At 37.2% G+C, this 22,410-nt stretch overlaps 1 protein-coding gene across 3 annotated transcripts in view; it reads right to left on the bottom strand.

Annotated features, from left to right (window-relative positions):
- Positions 1-17,697: 17,697 nt before the first annotated feature.
- Positions 17,698-22,410, bottom strand: part of LOC107698870 (proton-coupled amino acid transporter 4-like) — a 27,731-nt gene continuing 23,018 nt past the window's right edge. For 2 of the 3 annotated variants that reach the window (XM_016500004.1, XM_016500005.1), the window contains exons 12-13: positions 18,107-18,431; positions 17,698-17,981 (exon numbers count right to left, since the gene is read on the bottom strand). In XM_016500004.1, coding sequence (XP_016355490.1) covers positions 18,139-18,431 — 293 coding nt within the window. In that variant the 3' untranslated portion in view covers positions 17,698-17,981; positions 18,107-18,138. The remainder of the gene's footprint in view (positions 17,982-18,106; positions 18,432-22,410) is intronic. The other variant, XM_016500006.1, reaches the window with a different exon arrangement.

Raw genomic sequence — 22,410 nt, forward strand, 5'->3', positions numbered from 1 at the left:
TTTTGATACCATAGAAATTTTATAATTCTTGCCACCAGTGTCAACATCACAAAAAATTCATACTAGCCTAAATTTAAAAAAAAAACAAAAAAAAACAGGCTCACTGAAGACAAGTAAACAGTCAGCGATTAAATAAGAATAAGAAACGAACTACAAGCAACAGGCCAAAAACAAATAAATAAGAAATGCTATATAACATTGTATACAAATAATCAAATGTATAAAAACACTGTATATTCTTCACTGTGTTGATTAAATATATATTTCTAAGTTACAAAAGTGACTTAGTCAAGAGCAGTGAGAGACTTTCTCTCTTTTTGTTGTTTGATTAACATTAATTACAGACGGCAGGAATATTAGACTGCTGTAACTTTAAGAGCTGCCCGGATCCAATATACTGTTACACGTGTTTTCTTACTCCGCTGTTTGCTACTGTGCTTATGAGGATAATTACAAAGACAAGCATTTTGACACAAAAGTATGTGTATTTAACCGTTCAAGGCCTATAAAGTGGCAAATATAACTGTCATAACTCAATACTCCTATGAGCACTGTGTTCATGTGCGCGGGACTCTCTGACAGCACACGCATATAGCGAATTTGTTTCATGTTTTGCTGCTGATTGCATTTCAAAGCAATGAAAACAGAATCAAGTCAGACGCAATAAAAAATTGCGTTGGACTTGGGCCAATAAGCAACCACCTAGTAACCACCCACAACACCTAACAACTACCTAGTAACCACCTAAAAATCGTAGCCAATTAGCAACCAGCCAAAATACCCTAGTAACCACCTCCCAACACCTTACTAGGCAAACACATAGTAAAGACTTACAACACCATATGCAATTCTTTTTTGCCCATTTTATCATCCAACAGGCGAAAATCCTAAATCAGAAAGTAGCCTTAACATCATCATGGGGGCCTGAAAACGGGTTTCTAAGTGCAAGTTCTTTACAAAGTGACATTGCCAACTACTGGCCTGGCTTGCATAAAACTGCATTTTTAGTCTTTTTTGTGCATCCGTGTGAACAGGGATTGTTTTGAGAACATTGTCATCTGTATGTGAAAATGTTCAAAATTGCAAAGGAAAAACCTTTCAGTTTCTAGTGCAATCATTGTTGTGTAAACGTACCATAAGATTCAGGTGTTTTGAACAAATCCCTAACCCTAAGACTGAGCAATAAAAGCAATGCTAGCATTAGCAAATGCCAGTAACTGGCTTCATTTAAGAACAAAGTCGATGGGAAGTTCCCATCTAGAAGCGCACATTACCCAAATACGCTCATCTTTCCAGAGCGAGTGACTCATTAGAGGTGTGTTTGCTAATGAGGACACTCGACGAGCTCTCCACACCGAATGACGTCAGGACTGCGGCCCACATGCTGACCTGCTCATGTCAACCTGTGAATGAGTGCGTGAGAACCAAAGGATGAGACAATAAGTTGGGTTGTGTAACGGACTCCTCAGCTTAAAGGACTTAAACAGGGAGAATGGCTTAACAATTTAGCTCTGTCAAGTGTTTCACACACGTTTGTGTGTGTTTATTAGTATAGAAGTGTGTACTATCTGCACACCAGCCGATCTAAAGGTCACACGCTCATGTAGTGATGTATTATATTTGCAGCTTACTGTACTCAGTTTTTCATGTTTGTGCCTGATATTTATACAATTGCTTTGACACAAAATATTTTTCTATGTAATGCTAAAACTAGAGAGAATAGTTCATATTTTCCCTATCTTGCCTATATTTATTTTTAAATGTATTTCAAAATGTACAAAAAAAATTACAAAAATATATTTGCTAAAATATGCTAAAAATGTATGTAAATATATTTTACAATTATATATTTTTGGCCTTCTTTTGTATATTTCTGAAAATATATTTTAAAATATAAATATTTTTTTAAAGCATTTAAATGTATTTTGCCCTGTATACACAGTGTTTCAACCCAAGAAAATACATTTACACTGTCGATAACGTGTGAACATTAACATTAGCATAAAATCAGCAAGGAACATACTTTACAATGTAAAAAAATTTAATAAAAATACAATATTACTAATTGTATGTATGTATAAAATGTAGGCTACTGTAAAATTGGAAATGTTTTTCGTGCCCTTGAAAAAGGTTTTAAAATATACTTTGAAGGTTTAAACTAAATATATATTCTCAATTTCTAGAATATATTTCATTGAGATTCACCGTTTTCAACATATATTTCAAATATATTTTGGAGCTGTATGGGACTGTATACCATGAAAGCAGTCCACATGACTCCTTGCACTATAATCCAAGTGTAAAGGCAGAGGGGAAGATTTTCAGCAAATAAACAGCTTGAGTATTTCCTGAAGGGAAGCGGAAAAGAGCAGAAGAGAAGGATTTGAGAGAGAACAGACCTCCCAAGGTGCTTTATTGATCACTTCATGCAATAAAATGTTAAAACATTTTCTCCCAAAGAGGTCTGAGCCCTCTCATGATTAAAATGGCACATGGATCGCTTGAGGAAAGAAAAAACCTGTTGCAAATGCAATATTGCTCAGCAAAGAATATGTAAAAGACCTTTTTCATCAACTTATCAATTTTTTTTCTTCAACCATATACAGCCATGTTTCCTTTTGCATGCATATAGTTCAACATAATAGTGATCTGTTGTCTATAAACACTGAGAGTTCAATAAAAGTAAAAAAACACATCCAGCCTTTCACATCCTCAATTTAGTATATTTAACAATGAAATCAATATCCAATCACACTAAAACAAGAATAATACAGGAACTTCACAAAACACACAAGTCATTCTCAAAAAGTAGTTTTATTTGACTGATGTTGTCATTTATTTTGTGTAATACAGAATAAATAAAAATATTCTGATTTTTACAATGTATATATAATATATATATGAAAGAAATTAATACTTTTATTCAGCAAGAATGCATTAAGTTGATTAAAAGTGACAGTGAAGACAACTGTAATTGTACAATTTCTATTAATTTTACTATTTTAAAATAATGCTTTTTATTCATCAAACAATCCTAAAAAGAAAAAAAAGTTGTCATCACGACTGTTGTAACATTATTAATAACAAAAAAATGTTTCTTGAGCAGCAAACCATCACATTAGAATGATTTCTGAAGGATCATGTGACACTGAAGACTGGAGTAATGATGCTGAAATTTCAGCTTTGCATCACAGGAATAAATTACATTTTAAAATAGATGTTTTTGAATGGCAGTGTATGTTAAACAAAAAAATAAATAAATTATAATGTGCAATTTAACTACCAGAATTATCTGTTACCAATGTCTTGTATGGCTATGGTTTTTATACTTTGGGCCTGAAATAAATCTGAATATTTGAAATGATTAAAAAAAAGGCTTTTTATGCACACATGAGTCAGTAGTGAAATTGAGCCCCACACACACTAGTATGGTTCCCAGCTGTGCCTTGTGTCTGTCTCTAGCTATTGCACCATACACACATCTGTCACTGCAGGCCACCACTCCTTTCTCATTGGAGGTTTTTGACAAGGTCTGCCACATGCCTTTACCACTGTCCATCACTCCAGAGCGTGATGGTGCAATAGCACACCCAAAAAATGAAAACTCTGTCATCATGCCGCGCCAAACACATAAAACTTATTTTTCTTCAGTGGAACATAGAAAGCAAATTCATGAATGTTCTTGTCCATATAATGAAAGTGAAAAAGTGTTCTAAGCTGCAAAATTATGCAAAAACTACCATAAAGGTTTTGTGAAAGACTCTTGCACATGCTTTATGTATAGAAGCTTGTTTCCACCATGGGATAGAAAAATAAAAAGGTAATAGCAACTTATCTTTTTTCTCCCAATTCTAAGTTTATATCTCGTAATTCCAACTTTTTTGTCTCAATGAGAAAAAACTCTGAACTGCGAAAAACCCTGGACTGAGAAAAAGTCAAAACTGAGATAAAAAGTCACAATTACAGTTTTCTAATTCTGCGTTTATATCTCTCAATTCAGATTTTTTTTCTCTGAATTGTGAGATAAAAATTCACAATTACCATTTTTCTTTTCCTTTTCTGTGGCAGAAAAAAAACGGAATTGCGAGATGTAAACTCAAAATTGCGAGAAAAAGTCAAAATTTTGAGTTTATGTATCTCACAATTCTGCATTTATGGCTTGCAAGTAAAGTCTGAATTGCGAGATTAAAAGGTCACAAATGCTTTTATTATTTTATTCCGTGGTGGAAACCATATGTGCTATAGTCTGTTCCTCTCACCAAACTCAAATTAAAGTGTTTATCCACTGGAAATGCACCAAATTTGGATCTTACATGTCTGTTTGTTTCTCAGTGACTTGAAATAAAGCTATCGAAGTTTTGGAACTAAGCTCAGAAGTCATATCGACTACATTTATTAAACTTTTATGGTGCGTTTTGTGTCTTACTGGAGACTTTTCAGTTTTGTTTTGTTTTTTGTATGGAAAGAATATTCCCAGAACATTCACCTCTTATGTCCTGCAGAAGAAAGAAAGACATTTGGAACGACGTGAAGGTGAATAAACATTGACAGACTTCTCATTTTTGGCTGAGCTATGGGACATCGATATCCCAAAGTAAACGCCCTGCTTTCATTCTGCCACGTTCCAGCAGGATCTTTAACTTTTGCCTCTGGAAGGAAACCAGGAGTCTTTATCTTTAACTGGAAGATAGAATGTATGTGTTAGAGAGAAAAAGACCGAGCAAGAGAGATAAAGCAAGAGAGAGAGAACCAGAGGATAGCTGAAGTCAAAGAGGTCAATCATTCAACTGTCTGAGACTGTAGCTCCAGCTGGCGTTTGTGTCTCTCTTTCACACACACACACACTCTCACGGTGTCACTAGGGTTCAGTAAGCCATCTGCCAAGACACTAAACTGATAAAGACATATCATCCAAACAAGTATAACATCTCTGGCTGGCTGTCCTGCCCACCAGTACACACACAACAACAAACAACTGCCATTTTGTGTCAGCTAAACACTGATGACAGTTTACACAAAATAAATTTGCAATAATGTCTCCAAATTGGAAGTTACGATTTTCTTTGCCCGTGTCGCTGTACTGAATGAAAAATCGGCACACCAGCGTCGTACGGCTTCAACAGGTTCATGCATTTAATGGACTGCGGCTCTCTGGCCTGCTCTTCTGCAGCTAAACGACATTACGCAAGACTAATGATGGACAAAACCCAGAATGGCTCTGAAAAATTAACTTTTTTTGCAATGCAAAACTATATGTGTTTATTTACTGCTGTGAAGTCCGCTAAATGGAAAATCAATACATGAAACGAGAGCAAATCTCTAGTTGCCGTTTTTAAAGGCAGATGTGCAGCTTAGTGCAGCTCCTGATTCTGTTGATCAGGAAATCCTCTGACCGCGCGCAGTGTTATGCAGTCCACGCTGGCACGCTTCCTAATTGGCTGCGGATTTACCTGACGAATTGAGAAATTTCACAGCATGTGGGTACCTGCTTGAAGAGTAAGACGTTGAGGTGTTTCCTGAGGCAGCGTTCTGTCTGTGCCGGCCCTCTTTTATGTGACTGTCGGTGGTACAAAGGAGACTGAGCTCATCAAATATTTATTCTTAAGGAATGGAACAACTAAAGTGATAAATGTATCTAATGTTTTAGTCAGTTTACTTGGTAAACAGCGGTACTTTTTATTTTATTTCATGCACAAAAGCCCAGGTGAGTTTTAATCACTGCACCAATGCCAAATAAGGTTGCAAAAAAACTCAACCTGCTGATGAGCTCATTTGTGCTGATTTGCTGATGTCACAACAAGATTCCTTTTGGATTTCAGTATCACTTGTGTGTGCGTCATCATACCATTCACAGCTGAATTGAGAATGCTATTTCGATTCCAAACCAATACCTGAATTTGAATTTAATTTTTTTTTAAAGTCTTTGAAGTTTGAAGGTTTATAGGCTGGATGGATGGATTGATGGATGGATGGATGGATATAGAACGATGGATGGAGCGACAGATGATAGATAGATAGATGGATAGATGGATGGATGTATAGAATGACAGATGTATAGGTGGATAGATAGAATGACAGACAAATGGATGGATAGAATGATGGATCAACGGACGGATGGATGTATAGAATGACGGACAGACAGACAGATGGATGGAAAGAAAAACAGATGAATGGATAGATGGATGGGTGTACTGGAACATGATCATCAGCAGAAAAAAAACTAATAAAATTCAACAATAATAAATCATGTAATTTTTCAATCAATAAACTTATCAGTCTCGCCTAAAACATCTCACAGACGCCACTTTTCACTACCAGCTCTTCCTATAAGAAAGAAAAATCACAGATGTAATATCTATTTTTTTTTCTCAGAAAGCAGTGAGACAGCAGCAACATCATTTCAGATGGGATTAGTTTCTTAATGACATTTGAGCTACAATTCACAAAGTCTGCAGGTTTTAATAAGGTGGAATTGTCTGTTGTCTGGATGAGTGCATCACAACACCGCCTGAAATTATCAAGACTAATGTGAATAATGATGTATATGAATGGGACTGAATTGTCTCAATTGACATAATTATCTAAAGTGGACACTCTCCTTTGATTGAATTCTCCTTATATGTTGGATGCGATGCCAACAGTACTTGAACCACCAGCTGTTATTTTACCATAATGTTTGCAAAAAGGTCTAAATCCATAATGAAGTTTCACTGTGCAGCGTGACGAGAAATTTAGCTTGTTAATGTATTTGACAAAGGTCAAAGTAATTCAGTTGAAGCGTTGTGAAAAAACAATATACCACAATCACAGATATTTCTAGATGGGATGAGAGGATTTACAGAGGGTTAAAATCATAATGTAGAACCGCAAAACAAACATGTACCTAATTTACATTTGGCTGACTTGCATTTTGTATGTGTTTCAAACCACCTCCTCTACAAGAAATGCATCATAGAGAGCACTGGTCTTTTCATTACCTGAACAGTAAACAAGATTTCAACGTAAATTAGAACTTTTCCAAAACCAAACTATTAATTCTTTGAAATCCACATATAGTTCCACAATCTGACCCTGATTCATTAAAAACTAAAAGGAAAAACCATAGTCCGTCCTTCTCACAAGGTTCACATATGCTTTAATTACCAGCTGGCTGGAGAGCTAAAGCTCTTCTCAACCCAAAACGTTACGCTTAATGCAGAAGTTACGGTAATACTCGCACCAGAGGCAGAAGAGCACATCACACCAAATGCACTGGATTTCAAACTCCAAAAACACTCATTAGTTCTTCGTCCCTGTACGACCTCAGTCCCGGAGTACAGTGGATGCGATATGGAGATACTTTTCCCACAAGGTGCTCAAATCATCCACGCTCTCCTAAAACCAGGAGAAATCGTTGGGTGAGGCAGCATTTCATTTTCAACTCGAGACTGCAAAAAGCTTCATAGATCAGCCGAGGACAGCAGTATTATTGAACACAGTGAATTTAGGTGAAAAGTAAAAGTCACAGAGGGATATTTAACGAACACTTTAAAAGCAGAAAAGATCTTTAGTTAAATGTTCTTAGTAAAATGACTCATACCTAGGGGGACTCATTTTGAGCAACGTAAACCTTGTCTTCAAAAGACTTGATTTGAAGTTTAATGTAATGGTTGGATGGATGATGGCTGGATGGAACGTTGGATGGAAATATGGATCATCTGAGGACACCAGAATTATTGAAGACTGAATTGAAGAGAAAAGTAAAAGTCACAAAGGAATATTTCACAAATACTTTAAATGCAGAAATGATTCTTTTTTTTTTTTTTTAATGACTCATAGGTATTCATTCAGAGCAGTGTAATAGTAACATCCTTTAGAAGTGTCTTCAGAAGACATGATTAGAAGTTTAATGTGTTTTAGTTGCTCCTTGCATTTTAACACGCATGCATTGTGTACTGTCAGCAACTTCTCCTAGTAATTGCCATGATTAATCTGATTTTAGTCGCTTTGTTAAGAAAAGCATCAGCGAGAAACAAATGATCATGTAAATTGAAACACTTGACCTTGACTTAAACTTAAAGATATAGTTCTTTCAAGATTTACCCCCTAGAGGCAACATTTCTTATCTAAGTGCATTTTAAATACAACTTCCTAAAACAAATGATTTGTATCTTTAAAAGTTAAATTGCATGATTTGCACAACACAATCCAGAGATCATTTGAGCTTGGTAGAGATTTGAACAAATTTGTAAAAAAAAAAAAAAAATAGTTGTCAAGATTTGCCCCATATGCACCATTTTCAATGCAACTTACAAAGCAAACTGTACTGAATGTATATATTAAAAAAATACAATTGCATAACATGCACAATGGTTGGATTGATTGTGCTTGGAAGTGATTTGAACAAATTTGGGAAAAAAACAGCAAGCTAAATTAAAGCACTTTTGACCTTGACTTAGATAAATAGCTCTGTCTGTCATGCACCATTTTCAATGCAACTTACAAAACAAACCAGTAACCAGTTGTAGTAATTTGAACAGATTTGGAAAAAAAACAGCCACGTTTGACAAACTGCATGACTTGCACAACACAATTCATGGATGATTTGTGCTTCGAAGTGATTTGAACAGATTTGTAAAAACATCAGGTCAGTGAAACCAACTATGATTACCCCAAGCGTCACGATTTATAAAAACCAACCACCATATACATAGTGCAGAAACAAGCACTACCAGAGAAATCAATAAGCAAGATCATCCGTTTTGGACCTGTTAGTAACAACAAAACAGATTTGCAACGAGATTTGAATCACAGATGCACTGACTACATTTTCGTCACGTAAAAAGGCAAGCGTTTAATCCACTAAAAAACATTAAATGACTCACGTTTGTGAAACAATTACTGTTGTTCACAGTACTTAGCAAGCCAGCGATCTTGAATACTTCATTCAGTGGATCATTGAATTTGTGGATATTTTTAAAAAATGTCTTTGTTTGCCCAGATTAAGCTTGTTTTTCTCTGTTTCTGGCAACAATCTTGACATAAAGCTGAGGCTACCAGCTACGTCCCCTGTAGCTTTCATTTTAGTTAGGATACTGTCAGTTTTGAGCTTATATTTCAGGTTTGTCGTCACTTTGTGACAAGCGCATTGCTGCATAATGTTTTATTAGCCTCAGTGGTGTGGAATTGTTGTTCACAAATCAAAATCCAGTCTTGTAATTTGATACGTGACTCTTTTCTATCGTCGTCTCAGATTTTCAAAACAAGCACTTGATGCCTGATAGGACGACACTTTTCTCATCCCTGAAGGGCAATTCAGGTATTTTTCTTCAACGTTTCTGCATTCAGATTTACAGAACGGTAAACAATCGTATTTTGTTACCTTTGCACAAATGCATAAAGATTATGGATTGCAGTGATTTTTGAGCGAGGATGTGTGACGATGACACATGGTCTGCTCTGGGAGACACAGATGACCTGTCAGTCATCACAGACGGGCTCTGTGTGCATTTAGACAGACTTGGCTCTTTCCATCCATTACTCTGAACGTTTAGCCAAGCCTGGATCAGCTCATCCATTACTGATCACTGCGGGTAGACACATCCATCTCACTCCATCTTCTGTAGACACACACGCTCGGGTTCACACACCAGAAAGCCATGCATTTCATTGTGATGAGATGTGACTTTTTGTGAGATTTTTATATCAATGCATGCAAAAAATGACCAAAAAACTGTATGGTATTAACAATTTTTGGATGTATACCATCATTTGTCGCATGCAAAAAAGTTGGACAACTTCATTGAATACTTTTGCATGCACACTTTCAAGTCCAAAAAAAGGTATATGAGTGCAGCTGTTTAATTTCAAGCATTGGTGCATTCTGAAATGTGTCAGATCACAATTCATAATGCAATGCATTGCGAAAATAATGATATAGCAGACATTAGTGTAAATTATCTTCTTCTATGGTCAGTTTTCAGCCATTTAAGTCATGAAATCCCACAGCTTTAGAGTAATTAGTCACACGGCATTTACGGCTCAGGTGCTCAAACATAACACGTCAGTGTGAAATCATTTACATCTTTAATGCACGTTACCGATCTTATTCTGACCAACAGACTTTGTTCTCGTACAGAACACCTATTTTTCATGATGCAATCCATTTCTGTTGGCTAAAGTCAAGTGCTGCCATACATATAGGGTGTATTCACACCAGGAAAGTCCACTAGTTCACTTGCTTTGGTCCGGACCAAATACAATGTTGATTTTTTTTGTTTGGTGCGGTTCGCTTTCACACTGCCCTTTTTTGCAAGTGAACCAGAAATTGTAAACAAAACCACACGTGTGCTAAGGTCATCCATTCATTGGACAGAAATTCTCAAGCAGGGAAAAACAGGAAGTGCAAAAACAGGCTAATCATGGAGATCTTTCGTAGTGCAATTTTTATTCTTTTACTGATTTGATGTTATCAGATACTAACGCAATATGAGGAAACTTATGAGCATCATATGAGACAATGCCATACGATGTTGTAATTACGACTTGCCGAAAATAAAATCTATAGATATAAAATACTTAAAGCATATCACAATGTTAGTTTAAACATTTAACCTAGATAAATGTGAATTTTGTAATTGTACATTTAGTTTTATGCATTTGTCATTTTTATTTAATCTCTTTATTTTTAAAATGTGTATAGGTAGTATTTATAAAGTTTTAGCTTTTAGTTTTGGATCTGTTTTTGGTTGTTTTAATACTGCAATTGGTTGCTTCTGTTGTCCTCATTTCTAAGTCGCTTTGGATAAAAGCGTCTGATAAATGACTAAATAAATAAAATACTTAAAGCATATCACAATGTTAGTTTAAACATTTAACCAAGATAAATGTGCGTTATTAGGTGCATATCCAATCGTTTGTGCGGAGAGTGGAAGCTGAAGCGCGCTTCAGGACATCAGTGGAAACCAATTAAATACGCTGTAATTTTTGCTCATAAAGGTAAGAATAATACATCGTTCGGAACTGTAAAGGGTCTATTTTTATTTGTGTGCACTCACAATATCAAGAAAACGTGCTTTTGTAAAATAAAGAAAACAAAATAGGATGCGCTTGCCGTCTCGGTCTTGAACAGGAGCCCTTCACAAAAAATGCACCGCAACTCAGACATTATGAATATATCTATAGAAAGCTTTAAATGACTACAAAACGAAATCATTCAAATCCAAAACGAAAACTCTTATTATTATGTAATCCGTAAAGATGCATTTCTTTCTAAAGGCGCGTCCAATGATGAGATGGCGAGTCAGGATCATCAACTTCATTGCTACACTGACTCATAAAGCACTAGTTTATTAATAAATAATTCAAATATCTCCTTACTATTTTCCCCCAACATAGTCATGGTAATTTTTGCGGCAAGCTTTAGCCTATTTAGCGCGCTCGCGTCACGTTGCTGTGCGCCATGGTCACGAAAACTCATAATTTGCATGTGTTTTTAAGCATTGTGGTTTAAAAACAAGTGATTTAAGCCATTGAAACACAAATAACATGCGCAAGCTGTCTGTTTCTGAGCGTGATTTCTGCAATTGGGTCGGATCGAGGTTGGGTCATATTCACACCTTAAACGAACCGTACCAGAGTTCGTTTGGAAGCGGTTCGTTTTTTAATTTCAACTAAATTCTATTCTTTTGAACTTTCAATTCAAAATCATTTATCAGTTTCAACAAAAACAGTAAGCAGAATGATCAGAAATGTTTCTTGAGCAGCAAATCATATTAATGGTTTCTGAAGGATCATGTGACATTGAAGACTGGAGTAATGATGCTAAAGATTCAGCTTTGCATCACAGGAATAAATGACATTTTAAGACATATTCACATAGAAAAGTTATTTGAAATTGTAGTAATATTTCACAATATTACAGTTTTTACTGTAGTTTTTATCAAATAAATGCAGCATTTAAAAGACTTCTTTTAAAAACATTTCGAAATCTTACCAAAAATCTTTTAGAAGCAAAAGTAAACGGGGTTGCACAGATGTGGTGACATTAACAGAAGAATTCAATAAAAATTGGTGTGTATATTGTTCTGTTATTATCCTACAGAAAATAATTGAGCTAACCTTTAGTTTGCAAAAAAAAACTTAAATTTACAATAATGCACATTTGCATCTGAAAAAATGTTAAACTTTTTTTTTTTCAATGTATAGCCACAAAATGTTCTATGTTAACCGATATTGTGAATGATTTATTGGTGCATGTTACTTCAAATTCAGAAAACGTGTTCGTAATCTGTTATTCGCTCTTCCACTGAAACTACTTGCCGAGTACAATGGCTTGCAATTGTCAGTTCACTTTAAGCATGTTCACAGGGACGAGCACTCGTGCAATGCTTTAGTCGAGCGTTCATATGTTTCTGTCCTTACAGAAGGAACGCATACGTGACAAAGACCCCCAGACGTGTCAGATCGACGAAAAAAAAGAAACTCTAAATATACTTTCTCGTAGGCTGCGCCTATAAATACACATCACGTTGAGAGCCTTCCCTCTGAATTATGCACGCTTTAAAGTGAGTCCTACTGCTCTCATTTGAATGATAGATGTTAAATTTCGTGCACGTCAAAAATAGATTTCTGAAACGGAGCCGGTGGATGGAGGAGGGTTCACTCCTTCAGAAATCATTTCCAAAAGAGCGGGCGAGTCCTTTCTTACTCACTCCATCTCGCTCGCTCGCTCTGTGATCTGCGCTATATTTAGCTCACAGAAGTCTATTTTTGTCCTCACGTGCCGACAGACTCCCCTCACGCACTCGGTGCTCTCGTGCAAATTCTCCCCCGTTCTTTCTTCCTTCCTCCCTCCCTCCACGCCTCGCTTTCTCCCTCTATTTTTCAGCTTCAAATTTGCTTCATCTCTCTCTGATCCGAGCGTTTTGCCTCTCGCTTTTCATATTCTATCAGCCTCTCTCTCTCTCTCTGTCGCGTGCCAGTTGTCAGGTGTCCAGCTTTCTGCAGAGAGAGGCGCAAACATGACGAGAATATAAACAAGACCCGACTAATGAGCCAAAGCCAGAGAGAGAGAGAGAGAGAGAAACGCATAGATTCAGCAGATCATAAACAACGCGGCACACAAATGCAGCGGCATCTCATGTGGAGGTAAGAATACTGCGTGCGTGTGTGTGCAGAGTTCGTACTCACTGCTGCCCCAGGATTTCAGCAGAGACTTGATGCTGATCTCAAAAAAGCCTGAGTCTTGCTGGCCGGCCATGGCTGGATGATAGCAGGCTCAGTCTCTGTAGCGACACAGAGATGACAATCCAGGCAGAGAGAGTTGGTGGAGTGATGTAAAGAGAGAGAGAGGCTGCTTTACAGCGCCATACGCTGCAGCAGTCTTTCGCTACGTGTCCTGTGTCAGCTCTGAGCACCAACTGCGCTCTCTTCTCTACATCTCTCTTTCCTGCCCCCTCCCTGCCTCACGCTCTCTCTCATCAGCCGCTTTCTCTCTCGCTCACTCTGCATCAAGAGGATTGGCTCTCAGAGAGAGACTGAAAGAGAGAGAGAGAGAGAGAGAGAGAGAGAGAGAGAGAGAAGGCTGTCTGGTGTCTCTTTGGAGCGTTTTCAGATCTATTTAATTAATCAGAAATAAGCGGAAACGTCCAGACCTTAGGCGACTGGACAGATCCATATTTCTATTTAAAGGAATCTTATTAAAGTGACAATCGGCAGACATGTGTCGATTCTGACACCGATGACCGTTATGATATGGACAACCAGCAATTATGACATTTAATTTAATGCAAGCTGGCATTCATTCTTCCTGAATATTGCAGGTTTCATTGTTAAATTGACCCTATTGGCATTCTTAAAGGGTTAGTTCACCCAAAAATTAAAATTCTGTCATTAATTACTCACCCTTGTGTTGTTCGAAACCCGTAAGACCTTCGTTCATCTTCGGAACACAATTTAAGATATTTTTGATGAAATCTGAGGGCTCTCTGACCCTCCCATAGACAGCAAGGTAACTACCACGTTCAAGGTCCAGAAAAGTACCAAGATGATCGACAAAGTAGTCCGTGTGACATCAGTGGTTCAACTGTAAAGTTACGAAGCTACGAGAATACTTTTTTGCGCAAAGAAAACAAAAATAACGACTTTATTCCACATTTTCGTCTCTACTGCGTCACTTGTGGACGCGTGTTCACAACAGTATCAAGACGCGAGCGTGTGGCAGCGCTGACCCAGATCCGGTGTAATGACGTCATCACGCCGGATCTGGGTCAGCGCCGGCGCCGCCACACGCTCGCGTCAACAACACAAGGGTGCGTAATTAACGACAGATTTTTCATTTTTGGGTGAACTAACCCTTTAATGCACGTCCCGATCTTATTGTGAACGATCAGTGCACGTTAGTTCAAAGACTAAAACATATCGTCTTCATAATCTTTCATCAAAATCGAATCACTTCCTCTGGCACTGAAACAAATTTGCTTTCGGCTGACATCACCAAACCCTCTTAATTTTTTTCTCCCAGGCTCTATTCTGGTATGAATGCCCATTTTTCACTACAGAATCAATTCCTGATGTTTTAAATCTAATGGCCTAGATTTATCCTCAATGATTATCCTGTTTCACCTGGAAACACCGCAGCTCAGATAATGTTTTTGTAAAGAAGAAATTCTTTAAGGCTTTAACAATACAAGTGGAAGAAAACAGGGTTGCATACATGTGGAAGGGTTCAGTACAAAATAAGGTCTATCTCTTTTAGTGCTAGAGAAAATTGACTCATCCCTCAATTTGTAAACGGCCAAAAATGGCTTTTATGGTAATAGACTAACAGTTTGCCCTGCACTTGAATAAATGTTAAAATTACACTGTTGAAAAAGTATAGCCACAAGACATTAAATTACACACTAAACTGTTATTTTGTTATCACTGAAATACTATTTTAGTTTTTTTTTTTTTTAGCTACATTTCTTACATATTTTTAATTTTTAGTTACTTTGTTGTCATTTTTAGTGGTGTCTATATAGTTTTTATTATTTTAATTTCAGTTAAATTTAATTTCAAGTTTTATTACAAGTTAATCTAATCTTTTTCGGGTTTTTTTATTTATTTTAAATCCAGTTAACTTTAAGTAACTTTTTTATGGTTTTAGTTTTATAACCCTACTTAACATTCTTGTTAAAAATGTAATACAATTCTTTGACTCAGGACCACATAACTAAAGAAAAAAAAAAAAAATGGTCACAAATTAATTTTAGTTTGGGATACATGGTAGGTGATATTGATAAAAATTGATAAAATTTGAAACCTTCACAACCCATCAGTCAGCAATTACACTGGGAAATTTAATGCTGATAAACATTTTTAAGTAACACCAGTTCGCTTTGAGACATTTTTAAAAAAAATGGTACCAGTTAGCTTTGGCACCCCAAAACTACTAAAATAAAAGTTAAACTCTGAAAACAAAAAAATAATAGAGAAAATTAGAAATAAACTAAACTGGAAATAAAATGCAGTAAAAAAGAGGATTTTTGTCGGAAACAATCAGAAATTCATCATTAAAATAATTTTTTAGAAACACATTTTTTGTACTGAAGTAATTAAGAGCTTTAACTATAAAGCTTCTTGAATGCCTTTTGTTTCTGCATTAGTGCAAACATGATTTTTGCTTGTCATTACAAACTGAGGGATGAGTCAAAAACTGTGTGTGTTAAATGACAAGAAATTACAGATACGGTTGAAACAGCTTGTTTTGAACCCTGAATAGTTCTGAAAAATGCAGACTTGCAGAGTGGATTTTTACTTAACAGCTTAATAGCCTGTAATACATTTAACGTTCCAAAGTTTGTCATTAAAGGGATAGTTCACCCAAAAATGAAAATGTGATGTTTATCTGCTTACCTCCAGGGCATCCAAGATGTAGGTGACTTTGTTTCTTCAGTAGAACACAAACGAAGATTTTTAACTCAAACCGTTGCAGTCTGTCAGTCTTATAATGGAGGTGGATGGGAATCACGGCTTTGAGAGTCAAAAAACATACACAAACAAAACCAAATTAAACCCTGCGGCTCGTGACGATACATTGATGTGTAAAGACACTAAACGATCGGTCTGTGCATGAAACTGAACAGTATTTATATCGTTTTTTACCTCTGATTTTCACCGCAATGTCCGAACTGTCCAGAGCGCATCCTGAGCGTGTTCAACAGCCGGCGCCTGACGTGTCTTCTTCACTTTTTCCAACTCTCGCGAGACAAATAAGCAACCGCAGCTTCAAAAACAAGCCCAAAACAAGCCCAATATTTTTTGATAATTTATTATCATCAATATTATTTATTATCAATTATTTATTACCAATAAATGAGCCCGCAACATATTAAACTGAAACTACCCTTTTATCTGAAAAGCAAAAACATAAGTTATTTTACAAAAATCAGCAAACTGCAACAAAGCAGGAACAAAACTCATCTCCAATCACCTGTGAGCAGAATAGGATTGGAGAGATGGAAAAGGAGAAAAACACAAGAGCTTCAAAGGGGAGCTGTAACATAGCCACATATTTATAGCCTACTAAAATATTGGCTATTCGAACCAAATCTACTCTTAGTATTAGTATAGGCCTACTTGTTTTTTTGTTTGTTTTTTTACAGCCTGTTATAATTAATACATTACAAAAACATTGTAAAAATGTAAAATTTGGCTACCTTATAAAGGAAAAAAGTCATCCCACTCCTCTACGTCTACTACTATCATCGCTTGGATTACAGCGTCACGCGCCTTCTTTTTGAACGTGATTTTTCTTCAATGAGGGATTGAAGAAAGATCACGTTCAAAAAGAAGGCGCGTGACGCTGTCATCCAACCGATGATAGTAGTAGACGTAGAGGAGTCGCTGTAAAAAAAAAAGAAGACGCGTGCGGAGGGGGCTGAATATTTGACAAATTACGCTACAGCACTTATATTTTTGCACTGATTGGCTATTAACTGTGAGCAGACAGAGTGTAAATAAATGCATTGGAGAATACAGTGAACATAAATGAAAAGAAACCAAGTTGCTTCTCAGGTTTTCCTAATAAGCAACCATATTTTTTTAAATAAGCCCAAAAAACCACGACCCGGGATTTTTTCACGCAATTTTACAAAAAAAGAAGCCCAAAGTCGCATATAATACGCGGACTTGGCAACTGTGGTCGTCTTCTTCTTCTTGCTTTACGGCGGATCGCAGACTTCTGAGTGCATTACTGCCACCTAGCTCTCAAATGGACCATTGATACTCTATCTACAATCTCAATTAGGAGTGTCAATGGTCCATTTGAGAGATAGGTGGCGGTAATGCACTTTTAAGTCTGCGATCCGCTGTATAAATACTGTTCAGTTTCTTGCACAGACCGATCGTTTCGTGTCTTTACACATCAATGTATCATCACGAGCCGCAGGGTTTAATTTGGTTTTGTTTGTGTATGTTTTTTGACTCTCAAAGCCGTGATTCCCATCCACTTGCATTATAAGACTGACAGACTGCAACGGTTTGAGTTAAAAATCTCCGTTTGTGTTCTACTGAAGAAACAAAGTCACCTACATCTTGGATGCCCTGGGGGTAAGCAGATAAACATCAAATTTCATTTTTGGGTGAACTATCCCTTTAAATAAAAGACTCATTATTCCACCTGAATACTGCAGCAGTAAAAAAAAAACGAAGAAAAAAAATGTAATATCACAAGCCTCAGGAGAAACGATTGGTTTATTAATAATACGTCTAGTCAGCGAGAACAGACATTCTTTACAGTGTGCAATATTTCTCCGGCGCTCTCCTTCAGTGTTAAATGCTGACGGCCCGTCATGCTATATGCTCCACCAACCTGATGGAGTCCAAGCCATTTAATCTAGAACAGGGTGGAGTCATGGAAAGTTCATAAGGCCGTACGGAGGAAATATTTCCCACGCACACCATCACTCACTCACACGCGCACACAATTCACACTACAGCCACGCACCTCGGGCATGTGCCTGTGGAATGAAAAACAAATTGAGCTATAAAAAAACACCTCAACCCTTATAAGACAAGCTCTCCATCCCAGAGCAAAAAAAAAAAAAGCGTCTGTGCCGTTACAGTATTCAAAATGACACTGTGCCTTGATTGGTCCTTCGTTTGTGGGCGTGGTCTTCAGGGCGGTGAGGTAGTGGGTGTGGTCCAGTTCCTGTCGTCATGGAGACGGGTCTGTCCTTGGTCGTTGGGATAAATGATCTCCTCCAGCGTCACGTAGGTCCCTGTCAGGAAGCCGATGAAGCCGAGGGCGGCGATGGAGAGGTCTTTGAGGAGCAGGAGAGGAGGAGGTTGACTGGGAAATGCCACCAGCTCCACCAGCGGCGGGAAGACGAGCGCCAGCGCTGAGCTGCTAACCGCACCGACCAATGAGATCACCAGATCTAACCGCGGTATCAAGACTGCTGTTATGCCTAAGAAAGAGAGAGATGGAGACAGAAAGGAAGGGAGAAATTAGATTTTTGCAAAAAAACATGAGTGCTGAAACTCAACGCCACGATTCTGACAGGCTTGAGTGGTTTGCCAAGGTGTTGCTAGGGTGTTTCTGCTGGTTGCTATGGCACTGTATGTAGTTGCAAGGGTGTTCTGCAGTTTTGTTATTGTTAACTAAAACTATTAAAAAACATTTTAGTTTTTTAGATGAAAAACTTAAATTCAATATGTTGCCTTGGAAAGTAATTGAAATAAGAACTAAAATTACTCAAAAAAAAAAATAATTGTAATAAGGGGTTCTGGGTGGACTGTTCGCTAGAATATGTGTTGGCAGTGGCGTAGCACAAATCCGTGGGGGCCGTTGCGATATTGGAAATATTTCTGTTTCAAACCATGAAGACAAGCCAATGGATATTATACAAGCACTTATGCCGGTGAAAAACTTTCACCAGTGAAAGTAAAAACTGATGGCGCTTTCGGCAACGACGCATATTAGTTGTGGCTAGAAGGGATACAGCTAAAACCGGAAGCTAACAATAAATACAATTTTCTACCTATTAGATTGTGTTTTATTAACGTCTACACCTACCCCAATCCTAAACCTATCCCTTACAATAATGCAAAAACACAGTGTGACAAAAATTACGCTATATTGATGTGCGCATGCCCAGTAGTTTTACCTGTATCTCTTCTAGCCTTAACCGCACATATTCTCTCAGAGAAGATGAGAGACGAATCTACTTCATATGCTGATAACGGTATATAACGGTTTTAATTTAATCCCTGAATATTTCTCTTGTGCCCTGAACATGATAAAAATGAGAAGAAACGTATTTCGTGTTACAGGTTGTTTTTGAAAGTCGGTGCTTGAAATAAAGCTGCTCTTAAATTTCATTGATGACTGCAGTGTTAACAATTTTAATTATAGGCCTATAATTAATTGTAAGCTATAATAGACCCATGTAAAAAGAATGAAATTTTCAATGAAATATTTAATAGCCTAACCTTTTATTATCCTCACAGCGAGTCAGTTATGCGTTGATGCGCTATGACATTATTGCAGAGGAAATTAATTGTAATATTAATTGAATAAAAAATTATTTTGACAATATCTTTGGATATCGTCGATACATGATCATCATCTTTTGATGCAGCCTTATCACGCATATATAAAGTGTTATAGTATGTGTGCACACCAAAAGCGAATGTTGTTATTCACGCAAGTAGATTACATACAAAGTCAATGCAAAGATGCAAATTCGTGGCAGGCTACGCGATTGCTGCGCACACGCAATATATACGTCTCAATTGCGTCTTCCACGCAAGTTGAAAAATTTCAACTCCAGTGGAAAATTTGCATGATGCATTGTTGCGCAAACCAATCAGCGAATAGCTTATTGAGACATCCAGGGTGACATGTCCGGTTGTATCAGTAAATGAAGGATAGCATTACACGATAATTTTATTCAAACGAGTGACACGTGAAACATCCCGCGAGAAATCTAGAATGATAACGCTATGCGAATAGTTGATTCACTTTTGGTGTGTACACACTAGTGATGGGCGCGTTCGAAACACTGCTTCACGAAGCTTCGAAACATTTGCGAATCTTTTGTTTCGAATCAAGTGTTTCGGAGCGCGTATCAAACCGGCCAGGTCACGTGATTTTAGCAAACGAAGCTTCGTTACGTCACACTGTTTCGAAACGTTTCGAAACTCTGATGGTTCACCACTAGGGGGTGTTGATCTCAAAGTTAACCCATAAACCACTTCTGGTTGCCCAGTTAATCATGTGACATGAAATAAAGAAAATTAAAAAAGAAATTAAGAATTCAGGGACAGATGTTGTGGGTTAAACAAAATATAAGTTCCCTTTAACACAGATGTCTATATAATTTAAAAAATGTGTAAAAACATTCAGTACTTTCAACCAGGGGCGTAGATTACGCGGGGGACGCGGGGGACGTGTCCCCCCCACTTTTAATATCACGTAAATTCGTCCCCCGCACTTTTTCGGGCAAGTGTGTTCGCATAGAGATTTTCAAGAGCCGGTGTGAATAAATATAGATTTAAATTCAAAGAGACATGATAGTCTGTGCATGATCTGATGTTTTATTCGGAGTTTTTTAGATGAAAAACTTAAATTCAATATGTTGCCTTGGAAAGTAATTGAAATAAGAACTAAAATTACTCAAAAAAAAAAATAATTGTAATAAGGGGTTCTGGGTGGACTGTTCGCTAGAATATGTGTTGGCAGTGGCGTAGCACAAATCCGTGGGGGCCGTTGCGATATTGGAAATATTTCTGTTTCAAACCATGAAGACAAGCCAATGGATATTATACAAGCACTTATGCCGGTGAAAAACTTTCACCAGTGAAAGTAAAAACTGATGGCGCTTTCGGCAACGACGCATATTAGTTGTGGCTAGAAGGGATACAGCTAAAACCGGAAGCTAACAATAAATACAATTTTCTACCTATTAGATTGTGTTTTATTAACGTCTACACCTACCCCAATCCTAAACCTATCCCTTACAATAATGCAAAAACACAGTGTGACAAAAATTACGCTATATTGATGTGCGCATGCCCAGTAGTTTTACCTGTATCTCTTCTAGCCTTAACCGCACATATTCTCTCAGAGAAGATGAGAGACGAATCTACTTCATATGCTGATAACGGTATATAACGGTTTTAATTTAATCCCTGAATATTTCTCTTGTGCCCTGAACATGATAAAAATGAGAAGAAACGTATTTCGTGTTACAGGTTGTTTTTGAAAGTCGGTGCTTGAAATAAAGCTGCTCTTAAATTTCATTGATGACTGCAGTGTTAACAATTTTAATTATAGGCCTATAATTAATTGTAAGCTATAATAGACCCATGTAAAAAGAATGAAATTTTCAATGAAATATTTAATAGCCTAACCTTTTATTATCCTCACAGCGAGTCAGTTATGCGTTGATGCGCTATGACATTATTGCAGAGGAAATTAATTGTAATATTAATTGAATAAAAAATTATTTTGACAATATCTTTGGATATCGTCGATACATGATCATCATCTTTTGATGCAGCCTTATCACGCATATATAAAGTGTTATAGTATGTGTGCACACCAAAAGCGAATGTTGTTATTCACGCAAGTAGATTACATACAAAGTCAATGCAAAGATGCAAATTCGTGGCAGGCTACGCGATTGCTGCGCACACGCAATATATACGTCTCAATTGCGTCTTCCACGCAAGTTGAAAAATTTCAACTCCAGTGGAAAATTTGCATGATGCATTGTTGCGCAAACCAATCAGCGAATAGCTTATTGAGACATCCAGGGTGACATGTCCGGTTGTATCAGTAAATGAAGGATAGCATTACACGATAATTTTATTCAAACGAGTGACACGTGAAACATCCCGCGAGAAATCTAGAATGATAACGCTATGCGAATAGTTGATTCACTTTTGGTGTGTACACACTAGTGATGGGCGCGTTCGAAACACTGCTTCACGAAGCTTCGAAACATTTGCGAATCTTTTGTTTCGAATCAGTGTTTCGGAGTGCGTATCAAACCGGCCAGGTCACGTGATTTTAGCAAACGAAGCTTCGTTACGTCACACGGTTTCAAAACTTTTTGAAACTCCGATGGTTCACCACTAGGGGGTGTTGATCTCAAAGTGAACCCATGAACCACTTCTGGTTGCCCAGTTAATCATGTGACATGAAATAAAGAAAATTAAAAAAGAAATTAAGAATTCAGGGACAGATGTTGTGGGTTAAACAAAATATAAGTTCCCTTTAACACAGATGTCTATATAATTTAAAAAATGTGTAAAAACATTCAGTACTTTCAACCAGGGGCGTAGATTACGCGGGGGACGCGGGGGACGTGTCCCCCCCACTTTTAATATCACGTAAATTCGTCCCCCGCACTTTTTCGGGCAAGTGTGTTCGCATAGAGA

The sequence above is a fragment of the Sinocyclocheilus anshuiensis genome, unplaced genomic scaffold (assembly GCF_001515605.1).
Source record: "Sinocyclocheilus anshuiensis isolate Anshui unplaced genomic scaffold, SAMN03320099.WGS_v1.1 scaffold2168, whole genome shotgun sequence".
Taxonomy (NCBI): domain Eukaryota; kingdom Metazoa; phylum Chordata; class Actinopteri; order Cypriniformes; family Cyprinidae; genus Sinocyclocheilus; species Sinocyclocheilus anshuiensis.